This window comes from Xenopus tropicalis, chromosome 5, assembly GCF_000004195.4.
Source record: "Xenopus tropicalis strain Nigerian chromosome 5, UCB_Xtro_10.0, whole genome shotgun sequence".
In the NCBI taxonomy this organism is placed as follows: domain Eukaryota; kingdom Metazoa; phylum Chordata; class Amphibia; order Anura; family Pipidae; genus Xenopus; species Xenopus tropicalis.
Window position 1 is genome coordinate 106,090,403 of NC_030681.2, and position 23,779 is coordinate 106,114,181.

The 23,779-nt window shown below is 38.3% G+C and overlaps 1 protein-coding gene across 1 annotated transcript in view; it reads right to left on the reverse strand.

Moving 5' to 3' along the window:
• meltf (melanotransferrin) overlaps window positions 1-23,779 on the reverse strand; it is a 32,239-nt gene that overhangs the window by 5,425 nt on the left and 3,035 nt on the right. Inside the window, exons 2-12 of the mRNA XM_002937831.4 lie at window positions 10,983-11,137; window positions 9,962-10,061; window positions 7,929-8,111; window positions 7,675-7,813; window positions 6,614-6,681; window positions 3,759-3,946; window positions 3,096-3,276; window positions 2,499-2,650; window positions 2,299-2,395; window positions 1,657-1,851; window positions 842-998 (exon numbers count right to left, since the gene is read on the reverse strand). Coding sequence (XP_002937877.2) covers window positions 842-998; window positions 1,657-1,851; window positions 2,299-2,395; window positions 2,499-2,650; window positions 3,096-3,276; window positions 3,759-3,946; window positions 6,614-6,681; window positions 7,675-7,813; window positions 7,929-8,111; window positions 9,962-10,061; window positions 10,983-11,137 — 1,615 coding nt within the window. The remainder of the gene's footprint in view (window positions 1-841; window positions 999-1,656; window positions 1,852-2,298; window positions 2,396-2,498; window positions 2,651-3,095; window positions 3,277-3,758; window positions 3,947-6,613; window positions 6,682-7,674; window positions 7,814-7,928; window positions 8,112-9,961; window positions 10,062-10,982; window positions 11,138-23,779) is intronic.

The following is a 23,779-nucleotide window of genomic DNA, read 5'->3' on the forward strand; positions in this document are numbered from 1 at the left end:
AAATACACCCTGATTAAAAGTAGACTACCTTATGTTGGTCTACATGGTGGTAGAAATATTATGTATATTTTTACTTTACTATATTATGTATATTTTTAGTTTTATTTTGCCCACAGAATATTGGTGTACTTGAAAATAATACTAGGAGTTTCCACACAGTAATTTAGCTCAGTACAAAAATATATTATCCAATATACTGTATACATAAGAAAACAAACAAATAAACAAATTATAATGTAAAATACTGACTTGGTATTTAAACCTAATATTTAATTGCAAATAGTACAAATACAATATATCAAATGTTAAAACTGAGAAATATTGTTTTCTGAAAAATACTGTATATACTCATTTTGATGCCAGCAACATGCTTCAAAAAAGTTAGAACAGGAGCAAATTTCCCAGTGTGTTGCATCACCACTTGCTAAACATTTGGCAACTAAATAGACCAATTGCTGTAGTTTTGAAAGTGAAATATTACCCCATACTTTCCTGATATAAGATTTCTGCTGCCCAACAGTTCAGGGTCTCCTTTGCTGTATTTTTTCTCCCCAACTTTACTTCTGGGAGGCCCAGCCTCTGTGGGATCTGCTATTTTTAGCGTTACTCAACTTCCTTAGTATTTAATAATTTACTTTTTTTTAAATGTGTTGCTGACACCACATTAAATTGAGCATATATTTCCAAAAAAAAAAAAAAAAATAACAGTATGTTGCTTTTGTACTATTTGCAATTAAATATAGGGATTTAACGAGTGCCCCAATCTTAATTTATTGAGCAAAGAGAGCCATACACAAACTGTATGTCTCCTGCATGTAATCTTTAAGCATGTAATCTTTACCTAAATGCACCAGAATACCCAAAATACTGTTCCCGAGTATCCTTCTCACACTTATTTTGTCCTTTGCTGTCACCTTTACATAGCTTGCAGAGTTCGGGTGGAAAATTTTTCTGGTTGGCCCCTGGCACACAACTCCCAGAGAAAAAATTAGCCACAGCTTTGAGAAGAAAAAAAAATGCATGATATTTGTCAGTCAGTTTGAGATTTAGGTGAACAATAACAATAGACACACTCATGCAAAACTACAGATCTAATTTAATAAAGATCTGAACAGTACATTTAAATAAAGATATAAAACAATGCTGCTGTGGTCTAACACCCCGCCAGAATGTAGTTTGATGAACTGTTACATTAATCTACCGGTACTTAAATAAATGTGTCAAATTGTTAAACACTTTTCTAATTCAGTCAGGAAAGTGGTAATAACTGAGTAAAATCTAAAACAGTTTGGAATTCTGAGTCTGTCCCTGTGTGCTGCTTATAGATGAAAGCATACATCCACTATATACTTTAGTCATTGTAAAGTAACTTGTAAATTAAATGCATGTTCTGGGTCTCCCATGTAGCCTCTTCTAAGAAGGAACCTTTAGAAGCTGCTATTATGTTCTATTAACATTACTGTTAGAAGAATAACCTTTAGCAACATAAAGGCCTTATCACTAACACCAGAACATTAGACGAGGTAAAGATGGAGTTAGCTGGTAAAAATGCAGTTTGTAATGGTACCGGTGTCAGTTTGCAGCTTTGTTATTAGGTTAGGGTCAGTGTGCCTACAGAAAAAAAATTATAGGATCACATAAAGAGAAAAGAAGTACCTTTGGCTGTATTGCATTCATCTGGCCTAATGGAGCCCAGCTTGATGAGGGCTCCTATGGGTACATTCCATCCAGCTGTGCGCTCATAGCCTGTGTGGCAGGATTTCTTGCCTTTCAGATCATGAATGGTAAAGGCATTCAAAGGGTCTCTACGGACCAAGGCCACTGCATAGTAACTGCTAGAAAGATTGGTCTCTGAAAAAAAAGTGAAAGATAAATGAATGGACAGCACACAGTTACATTTACAGTGGAGGTAGATAAGTTTCTAACCCAAAAAGTCCTATTCCCAATTAGATTCTAGTAAAAAATCTTTGGGTTCCATAAAGAGCTGCTGTAGAGGGGCTATAAATAGGACCAACTGCTCAGGGGCCCACAAACCAGTAGTTGGACAGCTTCCATTGACTTCTACATGACCTTGCAAGCTTTCAGATGCAAAAGTTGTACACTCAAGTTTTTTGCTTAATAAATATTGAAAATTTTAGTTTTTAAAACCATAATTCAAATTCATGATTTTTAGTGCAAAAAAAACCAAACAAAAAACTAAGTAATAGTTTGTTTGCATTACATATTAAATTATACCCCATTTCTCAGTTTTTTCTACTCTACAATCAATGCAGCATATGTATGCAGTTTTACACCTACCGGGATAACTCTCCCCAGCAGCTGGCACCAATCCGTATGTCTTCCCAGCTTTGTAAACATCTCCTCCATCCAACGTCACTGCATCTACCTCCTTTTGCTGAAGGGCAAATGAAGAAAATGAGCAAAGGCAGAGACTTTCCTGTAATTTGTTGTAGATAAGAGAGGGAATACAGAAGACTGTGCAAGTTAAGTGCACTAACCCGTATCAGTTCCATACAAGCTTCGGGACTGTCAGCAGAAACACACTGAAGTGATGGATCCAGATTCTTATCTTTAAAGACTCTGGCCATATCGGCACACTTCCATATCTCTGGCGTGGATAAGGTGCACCAGCGCAAAGATTTAGGCAATTCTGAGGAAGAGAATTATTGGACAAACGGAAACTAAAGCAACATGCCAAACAAATGTAGCAAACATGTAGCTTTTGCAGTATTTAATAACCTGACCAGCCAATATACTCAAGCATATATTAAAGGATGGAGAGGATAGACTCGTTAATAAGGAAAAGCACCTACTCGTGAATATGACATAGGTGCACAAGTATAATTCTGTACTGTCCCACCCAGATGATGCCCATATTCAGGGCCCTGTACATTTAACTCATCATCGTATAGGTCACTGACCAAGATAAGACAAAGGCTCATTTATAAACTATGGATAAATTTGCACCTGGAAAGTTACCCAAAACAACCAGTTTAGCTTTTTTCAGCCAACTGTAGGCAGAACAATGAAATCCAACATCTGGTTGGTTGCCATGGGTTCCACATGCAACAGATATTTGCTAAGAGTTTCCTTACTGTCAGGATCACAGTTGATTCCTTTCATTGCCTGCAAATAATCATCCCCCAGCCAGGCCTGGTATGTCTGGTTACCAGTGGCTCTCAGTTCTGTTGTCATGTCTCTGAAAAGCAGGTTGTTACTATTGTAGGCTGAAGAGTCAAACATCCTGAAGCCGGAGCTATGGATATTATATTTCTGCTGCAAAAAAGAAACATACTGCATTTTAGAATCTATTTCTATGCATCATAGTGAAATGGGAAACTACATATCATATTTTTCAAATATAATTAATTTTGAAGCATCACGTCAGGCCATATGTATGCAATAAAATGGGTAGGAATGTGGACAGTGACCACAGGGATTCTGAATAAGCTAGTTCCAGTTTTATCAAATGCATTTTTCAGCTTTCTAAATTGAATCCCAATAATTTGTAAGATATTTATCACAAAGAAAGGCATTGGTATTTATATAGTGTTTATGTCATAAAATGGGCATATTTTGTGTGGCTTACAAATTCATGAAAAAACATTTACATGTTGATGCAAATAGTTTGTGATCACGATAGACATTAGTAGAGAATCACTTTACCTCATTCATCTAATTAATAGAATGTATTAACATAGTTTATAATTATAGAATTGTTAAAAAAAAAACTCATTGGGCCAAACTGTTCAACTCACCTGCCCATCCTGAAGCATTTTATAAATAAGGGATCCATCTGTGTTAGTCCGGGTCATAACAGCATGAGCAGGAACCCTTGCTAGGTTACACTGTCTCCATTCACTGATATCTGCATGGCTGCCATCTCGGCACAGTAATTGGTAGTCAGATGAAATCACTTCCCGAGCCCATGAATCTGTGTTTTTACCTAAAAGTACATGTTACTAATTATGGCTGTATTGTAACTAATACCTTCAGAGTTAAAATAAAAATCTATTAACTATACAGTCTCCAGACAGAAAATGGTATATTCAAGAGACAAAACTTCCATGGAAACTGTCCAATATATGTATTAAAACTCCGATCCCCACAGCATATTACTGTTATACAATAATCCAGTTTTAACACTTATTTTGTTAAATTAACAAACCAATATTATTGTATAGTATAATTTGCATTTACATAGTGGTGTAGTGACCCAGCCTTATGTAGACATCACCATTTTAAGTAACTCCATACATTCCCCTGCCAAAGATCTATACAGAGAGCCCATCATGAACATGTTTCTCTTCCTCTCTAAGTTTTCTTTTTTGGCTGAGCCCTGCAACCTGGAGAGAAGGAGTAAGGAACACACAGTGGGCCTGGAGTGCCTGCAAGTTCTGGTTGGGAAATACTAAGTAAACAAGTATTTATAGTTGTAGGCAGATCAAGGCTCAGCAAAATGAACCTAAAAGTTTATCTTCCAATGAACTTTAAACAGGCAACAAGTAATTTTTCCTTGGTTGTGATGTGTTGGGGATAGCATGCTGTGGGATAATGAGTATGTTGCATCAGTTGGCACACATGAAACATTAGCACTGAAACCACAAAGGTTTGTAGCTTTCAGTCGGTGACCATATTATAGTATTAGAACTCCGGAATTGTTTTCTAAAAAACACCATTTTATGAATTTCAAAACACCTTATTTCATAAACCCCAAAACACCTATTTTATGAATCCCATTTGACTTTTGATTACTAATTTGTCAGGACATGTGGAAGAGCCTTTTAAATGTAAGCAGCCAGGTCAATGCGGACCATCTCTGGTCTCAGTTTAGCTGAAGGCAAATTGAGACTGATATTCATAAGGGCAAACAAAATTTATCTCCAAAATGGTAGGATGGACTACCCATTCTCTTGCAGTTCACAGTACTGATCAGGACCTTTAGAGCCTAGTGTCAAGACTGACAAAAATGAGCACACATTCAGGAGAACATTAGCTAAGACAGAAGTTCTTGGAATGAATCTACAAAATGCTGACCAAATATACCCTTGAATAAGGATTTCAGAAGTTATTTTAGCAAGTATTTTCACCAATAACAAAACATCCCTTAACCCTGCTTTCAAACAGGGTTGCCAAATTTTTGTGCCCTATTTTATTTAGCCACCATGATCAACTTTTCTCAATTGCCCAGGTATATTTGATGGAGAAAGGTCCTCTCTTAAGTGTTCTCCTTGTCAATATAGTCTTGCATAGAGACTCTAAGGCACATAACAAGTTGGATTTTTATTTATTTAGACAAATTCCTAATGTAAATCTGTAGAGCTTATTTATTAATGATATAGGTACAAGTGCTTCAGCTCTATGGGGCGTACATTTGCACTCCTTAAAGGAGAACTAAAGCTTAACTAAAGAAGTAGGGTAGAAATGCTGTACATGATGTTTTGGGTTTCTGTACCAGCCCAAGGCAACCACAGCCCTTTAGCAGGGAAGATCTGTGCCCCCAAATATGCCCCAGTAGCTCCCCATCTTCTTTTCTACTGATTCACTGAACATGCTCTGTGCTGCTGTCACTTACTGAGCTTAGGGACCCACTCACAATATACTGTATATACAGAATATAAATGTAACAATACAAGGCTGTGTAGTCATAAATATAGATAAAGACTACACAGCAGGTCAATGACCAGTGCAATTAGTATCAGAATTTATTAATCAGCTCAGTAGCATCATCTTATATGACAGGCCAACTTCATTTTCTGCTTAATAATTTGCAACAGCCCCTAAGCTTAGCTTCTTACCAGCTTCTCACTAGCTGCCCAGAGCACACTGAGCATGTGTGTTACTGACACTTTCCAAGATGGGGAGCTCTTGTGACAAGTTTGAAGTTCTGGATCATTGCTGCTATAGAGATGCAGAGCACAGCTATGTTAGATGCAAGGAAGCCCTGTTCCATTTGCCAACTCTGTATTAATAAAGGATTTTCCTTTATGAAAAAGGTGGAACAGCCTGTGAATAATGGACAACATAGGAATGCATTCCAGGGATGGGCACATGCTACCCACATCCCATCCTCTCTCTATGAGAAAGTACCAAAATCAGGCAATGCCCCATACAGAGTGCATCCTAGAATTGAATGTAAAATATTGAGCCCAATGGTAGAAACTAGGGCAGGGTAAAAATGACTTTACAGTTCTGAATTGATTTTGATGCTTTTTTTACATCACTGTAACATCTGATAAATCCCCCCACAAGGCCCTGTCAAAAGTAAAGTTATATCCATATTGCAAAGCTTTATACATTTTCATTAGTTTAGTATTTCAAAGTGCTGTTAAACATTTTTCAACTTCTTTGAGTTTCATTATTAAGATGCATATTAGTAATTATTAATTGTGTTTTCCTTCCAAGTCTTAAGCTGAAACCACTTTTTAAAATGTATTTAATTCTATTCCTTTTGCATAATCCTATAATAATGCATCAGTATTTATGGCACATTCCTTTCCTGTGGTATGAAAAGCTGTGTATATTTGCAGACAGCTTTGTGTGTACACATTTATTAAAAGGGAATAGTACATTTCCTTTCTCTTTTAATACCATAGCAATAAATCCTACTCACCATCTGAATTTTCAGCCACTGTGCTATGTTTTATAAATGCCACATCGCCTTGTCCTTCAACCAAACACCTAGAGAGAAATTCACACTGCAATATATATTATAATGTAAACCATTCCCTAGACTTGCAACCAAAATCTCTACCATGTCATAGATAAATAGCGTAAAACAATTGGCAGAATAAAATTATTAAAGGTGAAAAATATTTTTTAAGCTAAACTGATTTACTTGTAAATAATGCCATTTAATCTAGAAATTGTAGGTAATGCCTAGTTTTAAAAAGAAATAGGGAAAATGTTGATACAATAACACTTTTAGGGCATTATTATATCAAAATGTGTTATATTGTAGGCGCAAGTGTGCTGCACGTATTGACACTGCCAGCAGTGAGAACCTGGGAAATACTCCCACCTCTGAGTTGGCAGCAGCTCCAGTGTTCCCCTGCATCAATACGCACACATACGTAATACATCCAAACAGACTGGCAGACTGCATGGATGCAGTGGTGCTAGGCCTACGTTTGTACAAGTGCGGGATGCATGTTTAGGCACACGTACCTTTAATAAATGGTGTCAATATGCTCAACCACTGTGTCCAGTTTTGCGCGCCTACAGCTCTGGTTGTGTTTGTAAATGAGCCCTAATGTATATTGAACAGTTTGCCTGAAACAATTGCAGCCTATGTGGCGCAGTTGTGCTCATGACTTTGTGACCTTGTCAGGAATTGGATGCAATTGTGCCAAATTCTTTTGGCTCATCTTCTCTGTGCCTATTGATTCAGGCTGCTGTAGGAGGTGGCAGTAGCATCATAGTTCCGCTGCATCATTTGGTGCATCAGTGCACGATAAGTAACAGTAAAGAGGCAGTGGTACCAAGCAAAACTATGCAGGAGTAAAAGGAGTGCATGTACCTTTATTGAATGAGATTTTTTCACAACTAATTGTGGGGAAATATGCAGGGTCGCTACATAAGTGCAGTAAATAAATAACCTCTCTTGTCTTGTTGTTTTGCAAGAAGTGTGACTTTGCTGCACAAACTGGAGCATTCCTTGGGATTTGTGCTTACCTAAAAGCGCCACTATAGTCACTGTATCTGCCATTCAGATCACACACATTTGTGCCATTTGCATCTCCAATACAAAGCTGACAGAGGTCCGCCTGGGTGGAGCCGGGCACACAACTCTGGGAGAAAAAGCTGCTCACAGCTAGAAGCCAAAAGAACTTATGTAAGGCCAATGTACAGTGTCAGAACATTGATATATTTCTTACACATGGATTTTGGAATTTGACACATATTGATCATTGAGCATAGTCAGTTACCTTTTTGGATATTACAAGCTACAACAGCAATTCGGCCAGAGTCAATGAGATAGCCAATGGGGACATTCCAGCCCGCAGTCCTCTGGAACCCAGTATGACAAGACTTTGCTCCTTTCAGATTGTTTATGGTGTAGCTAGAGTTTTTTCTTACAACGGCCACAGCATAGTATGATGTCCCCATACCTGTCACAAATATAAGCATTCTAGGGAAATTTGCAAACATAGAAAAGCTGTGAAACTGTAGACAAATGCTGAAGCCATCTTTTGATTTCATACTTGCTTATCACACACACAGAAAACGTTGATACTTTAACCCCCATATGTAATAAAAGGCACTAAATCTGCCCAGGCAGTAACCAGTTAGGTGGTTGCTTTTAAACAGGTGACCGGTAAATGCTTCCTGCTGATTGGTTGCTATAGGTTACTGCTGCTGGGCACCCTTTATTATATAACCCCCTAAAAATGTTCTGAATGTATCGCTGTGCTTTCAGAAAGGTATTGTTATATATAAAATAATGTACCCCCTATTGTAAAAGATAAGGAAATTAGGAAATGTGTTTTATAACCATATATAAACACAAGACCAAAGACATGATACCATAAAATGATACAAAATAAATAATGCACCCCCTGTGATATTAAAAGTCACCTTGGAATTCCATGACCTGTATAAAAACACTCTGCCTTAAGTGGATAGCTGCTTAGTGATTTATTTTGCATCACATGACACAATAAAACTTGTGTATCATAAAATATAATGTGCTGCCTGTTGTAAAATATGAGGATTTTAGAAACCATTTCACAGTCCATGACCTGTATAAAAGCAGTCGGCCTTCGGACAACTAAAAATGTACACTCTCTATGAATCTGATTCTTTGTTGCCGGGTTCTGCCCTTGATCAGTGTGCGTAACCAGTGGTGTTCTGGAGCACTTTACCCATATTGTGCTGAGTATGAAGTCTGCAACAGACTAAACAAAGCCCTCTCTTGGCTCTAGCCCTCAGCCACCCAACATAATCACCCATGATACTCTTGCATTTATATTTGCTTAAATAAAATTACGTTATGAATAATTCAAATGAATATTGGTACTGTAGGAACGAAATGACTTGCCTACTGTAAGCTTTTCCAGTAATGTAATTAAAAGAATTCTTGCTGGTTTTGGCAGTGATGTCTATCCTTCTCTTCCTGTTTACTTAAACTGACTACACCCTTGGGCATTGCTTCGGCCTTCTCCAAACCAACATTTTACAGTTCCAAACATTAAGTACTTTAGACTCTATAACCGTTCTCAAGGATCAACAAAAAAATCAATATTTCAATCTATATCTCATCATTATAATTCTTAGAAATAAAAGGGTAACAATATTGGATAGTGCATCATAACTGGGGGAAAATACAGCTGGCCATACACTATAAGTTTTGCTCCTTTGGCGAGGACCTAAGGTGGGCAATATCAGGAATATAAGCTGTTGGAGCGAGGACTGCATCAACGAGCCAATTGAGTCCTAAAAGCAACAGGGAGATTAAACCTGCTTGATTAACAAGCTGGATGATTTTTATCCAGATATCCGTCAATTAGGCCAGTTTGAACACCCCATAGACCAGGGATCCCCAACCTTTCTTACTCGTGAGCCAGTCAAATGAATAGCAACACAAGCACCATAAAAGTTCATGGAGGAGCCAAATAAGGGCTAAGATTGGCTATTAGGTAGCCTCTATGCACACTATCAGCTTACATGGGGCTTTATTTGGTAGTTAATCTTGTTTTTATTCAACCAAAACTCGCCCCCAAGTCAGGAATTCAAAAATAACTACCTGGTTTGGGGGCACTGAGAGCAACATCCAAGGGGTTGGTGAGCGACATGTTGCCCCTAAACTACTGGTTGGGGATCATTGCCATAGACAGTCAGATACGCTGCCTTATCAGTCTGAAGGACACGAATTGGCAGCCTAAATCTGCCCATGTATGGCCACCTTTATACTGATGTTTCCTGCTGACAAAGAAGGAGGTTCATACTTGCCCAAACATACCTTGATCATATACTTCTCCGGCAACAGGTTTTAAGTTATATTGTGAGCCAGCTTGATATATTAATTCACCATTAAGTGTCACTGCATCAGCCTCATTATTCTGTATCAGGGTAAAAACAGAATGGAAATATAGATGTAAAACTCGTTGTGAGCTCACAGTAAAATCTTATCAAATAAACCTGAACATCACAAGGATTTTTAGGGGTAAACTGCTAAAAGTGGAAGAACAATAGCTTTTTACTGTTTAATTGCAAACATTCTGGACCTGTATATATATATATATATATATATATATATATATATATATATATATATATATATATATATATATATATGGTAAGTTGTGCTCACCACTAAATTTTAATCCATTAGGCGGGGGTGCAATGAGGCTGTGACCACAAAATTCATATAAACTGAGACAAGAGCCCCTCTGCACTCTCCCATTATCAGTATATATAGGACATTAAGACATTCTGTGCATTAAAGGAACAGTAACATCAAAAAATTAAAGTGTTTTAAAGTAATTTAAATATAATGTGCTTTTGCTCTGCAAAAAAATGGTGTTTTTGCTACAGAAAAGCTACTATATAAATCAGCTGCTGTGTAGCCATGGGGGCAGCCATTCAAGCTGGAAAAAAGGAGAAAAGGCACAGGTTACATAGCAGATAACTAGTAGATAAGCCCCATATAATGGTGGTTTATCTGTTATCTGCTAAGTAACCTGTGCCTTTTCTCCTTTGAATGGCTGCCCCCATGGCTACACAGCAGCTTATTTATATAAACTATAGTAGACTTTCTGAGGCAAACACACCAGTTGTGGCAATGCAGGGCAACAGTACATTATATTGTTATTACTTTTATACACTTTCATTTTTTGGTGTTACTGTTCCTTTAAGCTACCAAGAAATGCCCTCCCCTTTAAGCAAGTTCAGTTCAGATAAATCTTTGTAAGGAGATAAAAAAACCCAGTGCCGAGAAATGTCATATAGCAATGAATAGCCAAACAAATATGCCCTCTTACCATTATCATGCGTGCACAATCCATTCCCGATTTCCCATTCACACAAGATAACATTGGAGTGATTTTAGCTTGTCCGAAGGCAGCTTTCATGTCATTGCATTTTTTGTTCTCTGGGTCAGAAATTGTGCACCATCTAACTTCATTAAGGCAAAGAACTGAAAGAGAAAAGTAAAGCTAAAACATTAACCAAGGCAAAAAATGCAAAACAAATCGAATTGTTGGCTTTGACATGTCAGGGAGGATTTAATACTTACATAACCATGCGCACTACCTTGGAAATGTGCAAGACTGAAACAAATGGCAAAGAAACTGGAAAATAAAGACTAGCTTATATAGACTTAATAACAGAGGAGAAATACTCCTAAAGAACAAAATAGACTGTCAATTTCTTTTAGATCTTTGCTTTTTAAAAGGTCTTAAAGCAGCAATCCACTTGTTTGGCGAGGTTAACAAAGGAGCTGAGCTTCTCCCAATATGCCACCTAAGGTGGGCGATATTGGGCTAATTCCATCGTTTAATCTTTCTCTAGCGAGTGTTCGCTATCATTAGCAGATACCAACATATATGATTGTGTATAGACCAGTGCTGTCCAACTTCTACGGTGCCGAGGGCCGGAATTTCTGTAGCATACATGGTGGAGGGCCGCTAATGGAAGCTAGTTTTGACCACTCCCCTTTTTGAAACCACACCCACTTCAAACCACACCTATTTTATCACAATGGTGGTAGCACAGCAAAATCCCAAATGCTTGGTCCTTACAGTGGGGATATCAACCATCATTCATATGTGAAAGAATTATGTCATATTAAGATATACCCTTAAATTCCATATGCCTCCTCCTCCCCTGTGGATAGCAGAGCAACCCCCAGTACATAATTACACACCTTAGGGACCATTTAATGGCTATTTCCAACTACTAACAAACTCCCACAACAAACCTCTGCCAGGTTCACCTCCCACAAGCTGCATAGGGCAAGCAGAGTATGGCACACAGAGGCAGCACTCTGCCTGTCCTATGCTGTCTGTGTGTGCCATACTCTGCCTGTCCTAACCTGCCTGTGTGTGCCATACTCTGCCTGCCCTACCCTGCCTGTGTGTGCCATACCCTCCCTGACCTATGCTGCCTGTGTGTGCCATACCCTCCCTGACCTATGCTGCCTGTGTGTGCCATACTCTACCTGCCCTATGCTGGCTGTATGTGCCATACTCTACCTGCCCTATGCTGGCTGTATGTGCCATACTCTGCCTACAGTACCTATGTCTGAGGTGTGAAGAAGTGAACAATGGGAGTGATTACAGTCTGAGCCTGAGGTGTGAACACTGCAGGGGGTGAACAGTGCAGGTATTAAAAGGTGTGAAAAACACAGATTACATTTTTAAACAATACAGAGGGATTACAGCCTGAATCTGAGGTGAGAACCATGCAGGGGGCCAGTTAATCTCAGTACTGATACCATTTAATGCTTACTCAAAGGTAAGCCATCAAAGCAGCCAGACAGGTGGGGGGCCACACAGAGGGGGGTCGCGGGCCGCATGCGCCCCGCGGGCCGCCAGTTGGACAGCACTGGTATAGACTATTAGTGAAGTTAGCTAGGCAGCCTTTCAACTTGAGTCCAAACTGATTCCAGCTAAACAGCAGAAATTAGAGACTTGGTGGTTTTATGATACTTTGCCCTTAAAACCCCTAAAGGCCTATAAATATTGATGCTCCAATGAATTTATTTGAATGAACTCTATGTCTGTCTGTGGTCTTTAATATTAATGTGCCTAAAGATCTCTAGGTGACCTGGTCTTTAAGGAAATTAAGACATTCACTTTTTCTGAGAAGAAGAGAATATTTAAACATGGTACAAAAACATATTTAGGGGAGGCTCTGTGCAATGAACCCTAGGTTTAAAAACACTAACGCAGGTCATACAGTGCATGTACCAATAATATATGAAATGATTGTCGGCATGTGTATGGTGGTTTGCTGATCTTGACTATCAGTGCTATATAGCAAATAATAAACACATTCTATGGATATCAGACAGTTTGTTAATTGGGCAGGTTTAAAAATGATGTCTGTCAATGAACCATGTTGGCCAGTCCATGATGCATCAGAATATGAGCAAGTGAAGAGGAGTTGCTGCTCATCAAAGTTGCCTCAAGTTCTTAGTGCTCCAACGTTGCCTAAAAATTACCTTGTGGTCTTTTTAGACCACTTTATAAACATGATTTTGTAAATCGCTTTCATATACCTAGGATGCATCACTTTCAATAAAACAGCCACCACACCTAGTAATACATTGGATAAACAAACATAAACACAGCGAAAGTGAAGAAATACTACAAGTTTTTATGTTGAAATATAGAAAGGTGACCAGGAAAAAATTAGTTAATGAGAACACTGCTTTATGTAACACAAAATATGTTATTGGAGGAGCTGAGAGCATCTATTACATTGGCAGTAGCTCCGGCTGCTGTTATTGCTCAGAGCAAAAACAACAAATCCCTGGGACAGGATGGCTTCCCATAATGGGTATATGCATCTATGCTACTAAACAAGGCATGCTAAACAGGCACCAAACCATTTCTGACATCCAAAAGGCAGCACAAGAGTACACTGCATCAAAGCATAATACTAGCAATGCTAACATTCCCATTAGAACACCTTGAAGGTAAGTCAGATATATTTAAGGGCTTTGATGAAATCTATCCATCATAAAATAATCTGTAGATTAGCTTCATGATGCTGGGGCTGAGAGATGGCATTGCACCTGAAGGTTATCTTCCCTTTCCTGACAAAGCACCATTGTTTCCTACAGGAGTGATTTCTTTCCCAGCAGTGGCTATACACTGAGCCTTTTTCTAGTGAATAAACACCATTTTCAACACAATCTCCTAAACTATAATAAAACATTATACACAATCTGCTTTACTTGTTGTGGTAAAGGGGTAGGGAATGTAGGCATCATTTAGAAAAAGGCACAAACTGATGGCACACAGAAACAAATATTGCCATGAACTCATGATCTGGAGGTGATTCAGCTTGCAAGAGTTATTTTTTATGGAAACAAAGAACTGGTAAAATTCCATGCTGAACATTGCAAATGACAGGAGATTCTAGCTAATATGGTAATGTCGGCAGTAATCTCTATGGGCACTTTCCTTTTGGATTATAAGCTCTTTTTGGCAAGGCCTCTCGCACCGATTATTGGTTGCTTTGTATGTTCTCATACCATGCACCCTTTATTCTACAATGCTGTGGAACATGTTGGCGTTTAAAACAAATATGCCTTCATAATAATAAGCTATAAAATTATATTTAGTATCCCAAACATGTGTACCCATGTAAATGTTTCCATTTACAATTACAAAGGTAAATCAGCAAGTAGAGAACTACTTTTCTTTGACAGTTCAGTTAAGGATATAATAAGTCACCAAGGATATCCATAAATAGAGGCAATATCACCAAATGCTAGCACTCACTTGTAGCAGAACAAACAGAGCCCGGGTGCAGTCCATAAATATTTATGTTCCAGTATTGCAAAGACGATCCATACTCACAGGGCTTATAAGCTTTTAAAGGTGCATTTATTTGGTTGGTGATAGTTGCAGCTGAGTCCCCAGCCGTTGCCAAGATATATTTATATGCAGAGTGCCAAAAGTCAAGTTAAGTGCTAATATTTTTACTGCACACAGAAAGGCCTACTTAAATAAGTATCAAAAATCCTATTTTGCTTTTCCACTAATACGCTGCCAAACAAAGTGCATTTCCCTTTTTCCTTTTAGTAGGGTTGTAGCTGCTGTATGAAGCACTGTATTTCCCACAACGTGGAGCAGACAATAGGGTAATAACCCTACAATGTGTATTATTACATGCAGAGACAGAGACTGAAGGAATTTCCTTTTAGTTCCTATGCAGAAAATGTAATCAGACATACCTGTAAGGACTCTTCAGAAACATATGTGGGCACACTGGCAACAGATAAATATGTGGGCAGACTAATACACAATTCCATGGCAGCTCAGAAACCAGTGCATTTTGCATTAGACTATAATAGTCCTGCAGTGTCAGCTTTGTATAACAAATGTTGTAAGCCCACTTTCTGCTTAATGATTTTCAATAACCCCTATACTTAATAAACAATCCTAGTTTTGTAATGGTTACACAATCACTCAGTATATAATCATGGAATATACTGGCTCTAAATGACCCAATTAAGTGCTCAGTGGTTTTGAACTAAAAGTATTTCACATCGATCTTATATGTCTCTAACCCCCATTAACACAGACCCATTGATCAGGATCCTTGCAAAGGTGGCAGAAGGACTAACATAGTACAAAATCAAACCACAGACGTTGACAAACCTGATGACATATTAGGTCCTGAAGGCAAAGGGAAGCAACAATTCCCATGTTACGCTATAGGAATCACTGCTCTGTCCCATAAAGACGTGGCCCTGGTAAACTACAACAAGTTAATTCTGGCACCTTCCTTACTACAATATGATTATGCTATCCTATGTGTATATATATATATATATATATATATATAAAATTAAAATATCAATATTATGTCTGAATAAAGGACTTGATTTGGAGATGTTCATGCCGTGAGTGCTTTGTAAGGATTGGAGATATATATATATATATATATATATATATATATATATATATATATATACAGTGGCTTGCAAAAGTATTCGGCCCCCTTGAACTTTTCCACATTTTGTCACATTACAGCCACAAAGATGAATCAATTTTATTGGAATTCCACGTGAAAGACCAATACAAAGTGGGGTACACGTGAGAAGTGGAACGAAAATCATACATGATTCCAAACATTTTTTACAAATAAATAACTGCAAAGTGGGGTGTGCGTAATTATTCAGCCCCCTTTGGTCTGAGTGCAGTCAGTTGCCCATAGACATTGCCTGATGAGTGCTAATGACTAAATAGAGTGCACCTGTGTGTAATCTAATGTCAGTACAAATACAGCTGCTCTGTGACGGCCTCAGAGGTTGTCTAAGAGAATATTGGGAGCAACAACACCATGAAGTCCAAAGAACACACCAGACAGGTCAGGGATAAAGTTATTGAGAAATTTAAAGCAGGCTTAGGCTACAAAAAGATTTCCAAAGCCTTGAACATCCCACGGAGCACTGTTCAAGCGATCATTCAGAAATGGAAGGAGTATAGCACAACTGTAAACCTACCAAGACAAGGCCGTCCACCTAAACTCACAGGCCGAACAAGGAGAGCGCTGATCAGAAATGCAGCCAAGAGGCCCATGGTGACTCTGGACGAGCTGCAGAGATCTACAGCTCAGGTGGGGGAATCTGTCCATAGGACAACTATTAGTCGTGCACTGCACAAAGTTGGCCTTTATGGAAGAGTGGCAAGAAGAAAGCCATTGTTAACAGAAAACCATAAGAAGTCCCGTTTGCAGTTTGCCACAAGCCATGTGGGGGACACAGCAAACATGTGGAAGAAGGTGCTCTGGTCAGATGAGACCAAAACTTTTTGGCCAAAATGCAAAACGCTATGTGTGGTGGAAAACTAACACTGCACATCACTCTGAACACACCATCCCCACTGTCACATATGGTGGTGGCAGCATCATGCTCTGGGGGGGCTTCTCTTCAGCAGGGACAGGGAAGCTGGTCAGAGTTGATGGGAACATAGAGCCAAATACAGGGCAATCTTGGAAGAAAACCTCTTGGAGTCTGCAAAAGACTTGAGACTGGGGCGGAGGTTCACCTTCCAGCAGGACAACGACCCTAAACATAAAGCCAGGGCAACAATGGAATGGTTTAAAACAAAACATATCCATGTGTTAGAATGGCCCAGTCACAGTCCAGATCTAAATCCAATGGAGAATCTGTGGCAAGATCTGAAAACTGCTGTTCACAAACGCTGTCCATCTAATCTGACTGAGCTGGAGCTGTTTTGCAAAGAAGAATGGGCAAGGATTTCAGTCTGTAGATGTGCAAAGCTGGTAGAGACATACCCTAAAAGACTGGCAGCTGTAATTGCAGCAAAAGGTGGTTCTACAAAGTATTGACTCAGGGGGCTGAATAATTACGCACACCCCACTTTGCAGTTATTTATTTGTAAAAAATGTTTGGAATCATGTATGATTTTCCTTCCACTTCACGTGTACACCACTTTGTATTGGTCTTTCACGTGGAATTCCAATAAAATTGATTCATGTTTGTGGCTTTAATGTGACAAAATGTGGAAAAGCTCAAGGGGGCCGAATACTTTTGCAAGCCACTGTATATATATATATATATATATATATTTTATATAAGGTGCTTGAGAGAGGGTTAGCACTCACAGGACTTATACAAACAAATTATTTTTATTAAAGAGGAGACTAACGTTTCGGCTAGCACTCTAGCCTTTATCAAAGTGGTGAATACAACAAACACAGTGTCTAAAAAGCACAAAGTGGCGGGAAAAAGTGGAGATGACGTCATCATACGTCGCCATATATATATATATATATATATATATATATACAGTGGAGGAAATAATTATTTGACCCCTCACTGATTTTGTAAGTTTGTCCAATGACAAAGAAATGAAAAGTCTCAGAACAGTATCATTTCAATGGTAGGTTTATTTTAACAGTGGCAGATAGCACATCAAAAGGAAGATCGAAAAAATAACTTTAAATAAAAGATAGCAACTCATTTGCATTTCATTGAGTGAAATAAGTTTTTGAACCCCTACCAACCATTAAGAGTTCTGGCTCCCACAGAGTGGTTAGACACTTCTACTCAATTAGTCAACATCATTAAGGACACCTGTCTTAACTAGTCACCTGTATAAAAGACACCTGTCCACAGAATCAATCAATCAAGCAGACTCCAAACTCTCCAACATGGGAAAGACCAAAGAGCTGTCCAAGGATGTCAGAGACAAAATTGTAGACCTGCACAAGGCTGGAATGGGCTACAAAACCATTAGCAAGAAGCTGGGAGAGAAGGTGACAACTATTGGTGCGATTGTTCGAAAATGGAAGGAGCACAAAATGACCATCAATCGACCTCGCTCTGGGGCTCCACGCAAGATCTCACCTCGTGGGGTGTCAATGATTCTGAGAAAGGTGAAAAAGCATCCTAGAACTACACGGGAGGAGTTAGTTAATGACCTCAAATTAGCAGGGACCACAGTCACCAAGAAAACCATTGGAAACACATTACACCGCAATGGATTAAAATCCTGCAGGGCTCGCAAGGCCCCCCTGCTCAAGAAGGCACATGTGCAGGCCCGTCTGAAGTTTGCCAATGAACACCTGAATGATTCTGTGAGTGACTGGGAGAAGGTGCTGTGGTCTGATGAGACCAAAATAGAGCTCTTTGGCATTAACTCAACTCGCTGTGTTTGGAGGAAGAAAAATGCTGCCTATGACCCCCAAAACACCGTCCCCACCGTCAAGCATGGGGGTGGAAACATTTTGCTTTGGGGGTGTTTCTCTGCTAAGGGCACAGGACAACTTATTCGCATTAACGGGAAAATGGACGGAGCCATGTATCGTGAAATCCTGAACGACAACCTCCTTCCCTCTGCCAGGAAGCTGAAAATGGGTCGTGGATGGGTGTTCCAGCACGACAATGACCCAAAACATACAGCAAAGGCAACAAAGGAGTGGCTCAAGAAGAAGCACATTAAGGTCATGGAGTGGCCTAGTCAGTCTCCGGACCATAATCCAATAGAAAACCTATGGAGGGAGCTCAAGCTCAGAGTTGCACAGAGACAGCCTCGAAACCTTAGGGATTTAGAGATGATCTGCAAAGAGGAGTGGACCAACATTCCTCCTAAAATGTGCGCAAACTTGGTCATCAATTACAAGAAACGTTTGACCTCTGTGCTTGCAAACAAGGGTTTTTCCACTAAGTATTAAGTCTTTTTTTGTTAGAGGGTTCAGAAACTTATTTCACTCAATGAAATGCAAATCAGTTGCTATCTTTTATTTAAAGTTATTTTTTCGATTTTCCTTTTGATGTGCTATCTGCCACTGTTAAAATAAACCTACCATTGAAATGATACTGTTCTGAGACTTTTCATTTCTTTGTCATTGGACAAACTTAAAAAATCAGTGAGGGGGTCAAATAATTATTTCCTCCACTGTATATATATATATATATATATATATATATATATATATATATATATGTATATATATATATATATATGTATATATATACAGTCATGGCCAAAATTGTTGGCACCCCAGAAATTTTTCCAGAAAATCAAGTATTTCTTACAGAAAAGTATTGCAGTAACACATGTTTTGCTATACACACGTTTATTCCCTTTGTGTGTATTGGAACAGAACAAAAAATGGAGGAAAAAAAGCAAATTGGACATAATGTCACACAAAACTCCAAAAATGGTCTGGACAAAATTATTGGCACCCTTAACTTAATATTTGGTTGCACACCCTTTGGAAAAAATAACTGAAATCGGTCGCTTCCTATTACCATCAATAAGCTTCTTACACCTCTCACCGAGAATTTTGGACCACTCTTCCTTTGCAAACTGCTCCAGGTCTCTCTTATTGGAAGGGCGCCTTTTCCCAACAGCAATTTTAAGATCTCTCCACAGATGTTCAATGGGATTTAGATCTGGACTCATTGCTGGCCACTTCAGAGCTCTCCAGCGCTTTGTTGCCATCCATTTCTGGGTGCTTTTTGCGCTGCGTACCCTTGTTGCACTTTATAAATAAAGTTATACATACATACATACAAGAAAGTGGCATAGTTACATTGTCATACTGCTAGGGCATGTCAACATGATAAATAAGATATTCTTACCATGATTCTTGCATGTCAAAATAATTCAAACAGATAAAAATCAACATCTTTATCTGGAGGTGCACAGGCCCCTATAAAAACAAGGTAGGCCTCACCCTTCCAAACCTTTTAAGCTATTACCAGATAGAACAGATGGTATATGTACATTGTCTACCTTCAAATATTAATAGCCAAGCTTCAGAGCAGAGGCCATTTAGGCCACATCTGTTAATACATCTTTACAGGAGGTCAGAGACTTCCCTGCTACACAATCAATGCATGCACTTACATTACACTATCTCAAGGCCCTTAAAAGTATGAAATCTTTATTTGCCTGTAGTATTTATAGGGTTCTTTCGTCACCCTTTTATATGGTGTCAAATTATTTTTAAACTTAGTTGGTTTAATAAGATGAAATCTACATTTCTTTGGTCTGCTGTGCAATGCTTGTTTGAACTGAGCCATACCAACAAACAGCATATAACAAAGAATGGCTGGAAAACAGAAATTCTAGCAAAAGTAACTGGTTTGTAGTGAGCTAAACAAAGTCAAACAAGTCAGTATATTGCTGCCAATATTACAAAGGTGAAAACTCAACAATCATCAGCCCACATTCAGAGGCGTGAATGTCCCTAAAATGTTAATTTCACTTTAATAATTTCATGGCAAGCATTTAATGCTCCCATTTGAATTAAAAATAAATATTACTTTAATATACAATTATTCTACAATTTCCCCCCCCCAAAAAATGTCTTCCTTTGAAGACTGTTACAAGACTCCTATATATACTACTGAGCAGTAGTTTGAAAAAGTGCTCAACGTTCCTGTTCAAATTCCAAGAAATCACAGAGATATTTTTATGGCACAGGTGTGAACAAAGTGCATTAGCCATGTGTGCGATCTCTCAGTTAATGAGCTATATCCACTGGTATTAACTTGCAGAATATATCTAAGGTTACTGTGACATGTGGAGGTACGTTGCTTCTATTTTTCCCAAGGCAAATGGGAGCAAAATAAGGCTAATGTTTGCAATTGTCACCCATGCAATTTGACTTTAATGGACAGTAATTTGTGGCAAATCTTTGAGATTTGACACAGCAACCTGTTTTGTGGAAACAGTGACAATATTAATATGCCTCATATGTCATGCTGTGGTAAATGAAATTTGAATGTTTGGGGACAAATTCTATCTACACTGTGAACATCCTGAACACAAGATATTGAAAATATTGGGCGAAAGTGAATGTTGGCTTTGTTGCCAGTCTGCTAATTTACCACTATAATGAGATGAGGCTGCAATGACTTTCCCCGAGATGACCATGGTGATCATAAATCTTTGATTACATTAAGGAAATAAAACCTTGCCCAGAATGACAGTATTGTTGCAAAACACCACAAAATGTTGCGCCAGACCCGTCACAATAGTTGCGGCTATAGCTTAGTTGTGCTAGGTGCAACAATGCTAAGTTCAAGTTCTGATTAGCACAGAACAAATATAGTCTGTATGGAACTTTTATGGACACAAAAAAGCATCCATTTAGGTGCCATACACAAGACAACTTAATCAATAGGGCCAGTGTGATTGGTACATTAGTGTGTACCGAAAGAGCCTATGATAGAGTACATGCAGCATCAAATGCAACAGGCTGTGTCCTGATAATTTCCCTTGTTAATAGCAATAATAAAATCAGATGTATAAGAGCATTTCTTAGTGGTCAAGGCCATTAACATGTGCCATTAACCTTACTTACTCTGCATGAGCACTAACAAAGTCCTTTAATGAGTATTCAAGGAAGTCATTTAACCAACAGGACAAATAAAACTCATCTGTAGAGGTAATCCATGCAGATATTCGTCGTCTCTGGAATAAACTTTTGTAGAAGCTAACCAGAAAACTCTAGGCTGCATAACACTGAAACACAGGCCACACACCACAAGGTAAAGAGTCATTCTTTAACCCATGTAAATTATCTGCCTTATCACTTAAAGGAGTATTTCTCAGTATTTTCCGAGAAAAGTGAATCATTCAACATGTATAGCTTATGTTGTACCAACAGCGTTTAAAGATAGTAAGTTAATATCCATAGGAAAGCCATATATTTAACATTGCTATACATGGCTCTTTCTTACCCTTGATATGGCACACATTCATGCTTGTCCCTGGTGTAACAAAACATTAGTGGGTTCTAATGGAAATATCAGTTTTGTGCACACACTTTGTGACTGTGTATCAGTCAAAACCCCTATGGTGGCATTTATACTCACAGTATCTGAAATGCAACTTGCAAAAACTAGGTCAAAATAACCCAACCATGAAAAACAATAGCAGTGACTGAGTAGTTTCTCACACTGGGGCCTGCTGTGGCTATCATATAATTGCCCATAAGATATTACAGGGCAGAATCCTAGTAAGTGCACCAGCAGAAAGGCAATAGGGGGTGTAGGACTCTTAAAAAAGAAAATCTATATATTTCTTCTAGGCAGCATAAATAACATTACTTTAAACCTAGAGCTTGTTTTCCATATAACCACAAACGTCTTTCTCTGAAGCGCCTTTGCTTCAGAATTCCCAGTAACTTCATAGAGGTTCCCAGCTTTACAGCCAGCAAAACACCCCCAAACCATAACACTACTACTGCTCCATTTTAACTTCAGCTTTTAAACACTGAATTCATTCTCGTCTGGTTAACGAGAAAATGTAAAAAGTTAGAATTCTAAACAGTTGATTCATCAGTCTACATGGGGTCTTTTTCCATTATCCAGGAGTCCAGTTCTTTTGATTATTAAGGTGGCAATACATGTACCAATTACAATTGGTTGCAGGAAAGATCATACACCTTCAATGGCGCCCGATCAAAATCTTTTGTCCCACCAGATCAGCGAGATGACAGATAGCCGAAGCTTTTGCGATATCAGTTGTCTCGTCAATCTGCCATACATGCACCGAATATCATACGAAACAAGGTTTTATAAGATAATATCGGTGCATGTATGGTTTTAGCCCAACCAAGCCTATTAATCCTGTTATGCTACCTTCAGGCAGCAAACCTTTTTTTTTTTTTTTTAATAATTGGGTTTGCCCAAGAGATATGTTAAAATGAAATAGAAACTGTTCAATTAGCATCATTTCTCTGTAAAGGAACTTCTGGCTCAGGCTGCATTTTTTTTTTTATCTTTGCTGAAGCAGACATTGTCCCACAAGCTTTTATCAAGTTTCAAATCCATTATTCCCTAAAAGCAATCTAGCCTAACCCTGATATGTCGAGGGTAACTATACTGAAAATGAATATGTTTATATGATAGAAATAAACTTTCTCAACATATTCAATTAAAAATGTTGTGTATCTTAACTATTCCCCTCTCAGCAATCTGAGATACATTAGTCCTGGGTTACAATATAATGGTTAATTAGTTAAGCAGCCCATACATAATAAACAGTGACATGGGCTAAAAGCTTTGTCAATATTCCTTTCAATTAATACAAATTTTGTATTCTGCAATACTTAAAATTCTTGAAAATAATTTGCATTGACTGTCATTCTGTAAAATCTGAAGAATGCCAGCACATTTGTGTATTTAAAAAAAAAAAATGCAGAAAAGGCAATGTTTTCAGTTAATGAGGACATTTTCAAAGTTAAAATGATTTGCTACAGTAACAGCAGAACCCAAGGCAGTTGGGTGTGACGGAAGAAAAGGACAGATACTTCTAGCATGGGTATATAACTAGTATTTATTCAACTTTCTGGCAAGAAGCCGGACTGCAACAGAGGACGCTTTATAATTATGGAAAGAGGCAACAGTTTTATTTTTTGTTAGTTTATGGTTATAAAGAAGTCATGAATTACAAGGCAACAACTTGTTTTTAAACTAAAAGCTAATATTTTTCAGGACATGTATGGAATATTGGCACAAAGACTAACATAACCTGAAACAGAATCCTTTAACAAACCCTTAAGTCCTACCTAATAACATAATTCCAAAGCACAAATAATATTATGATTTGGATTA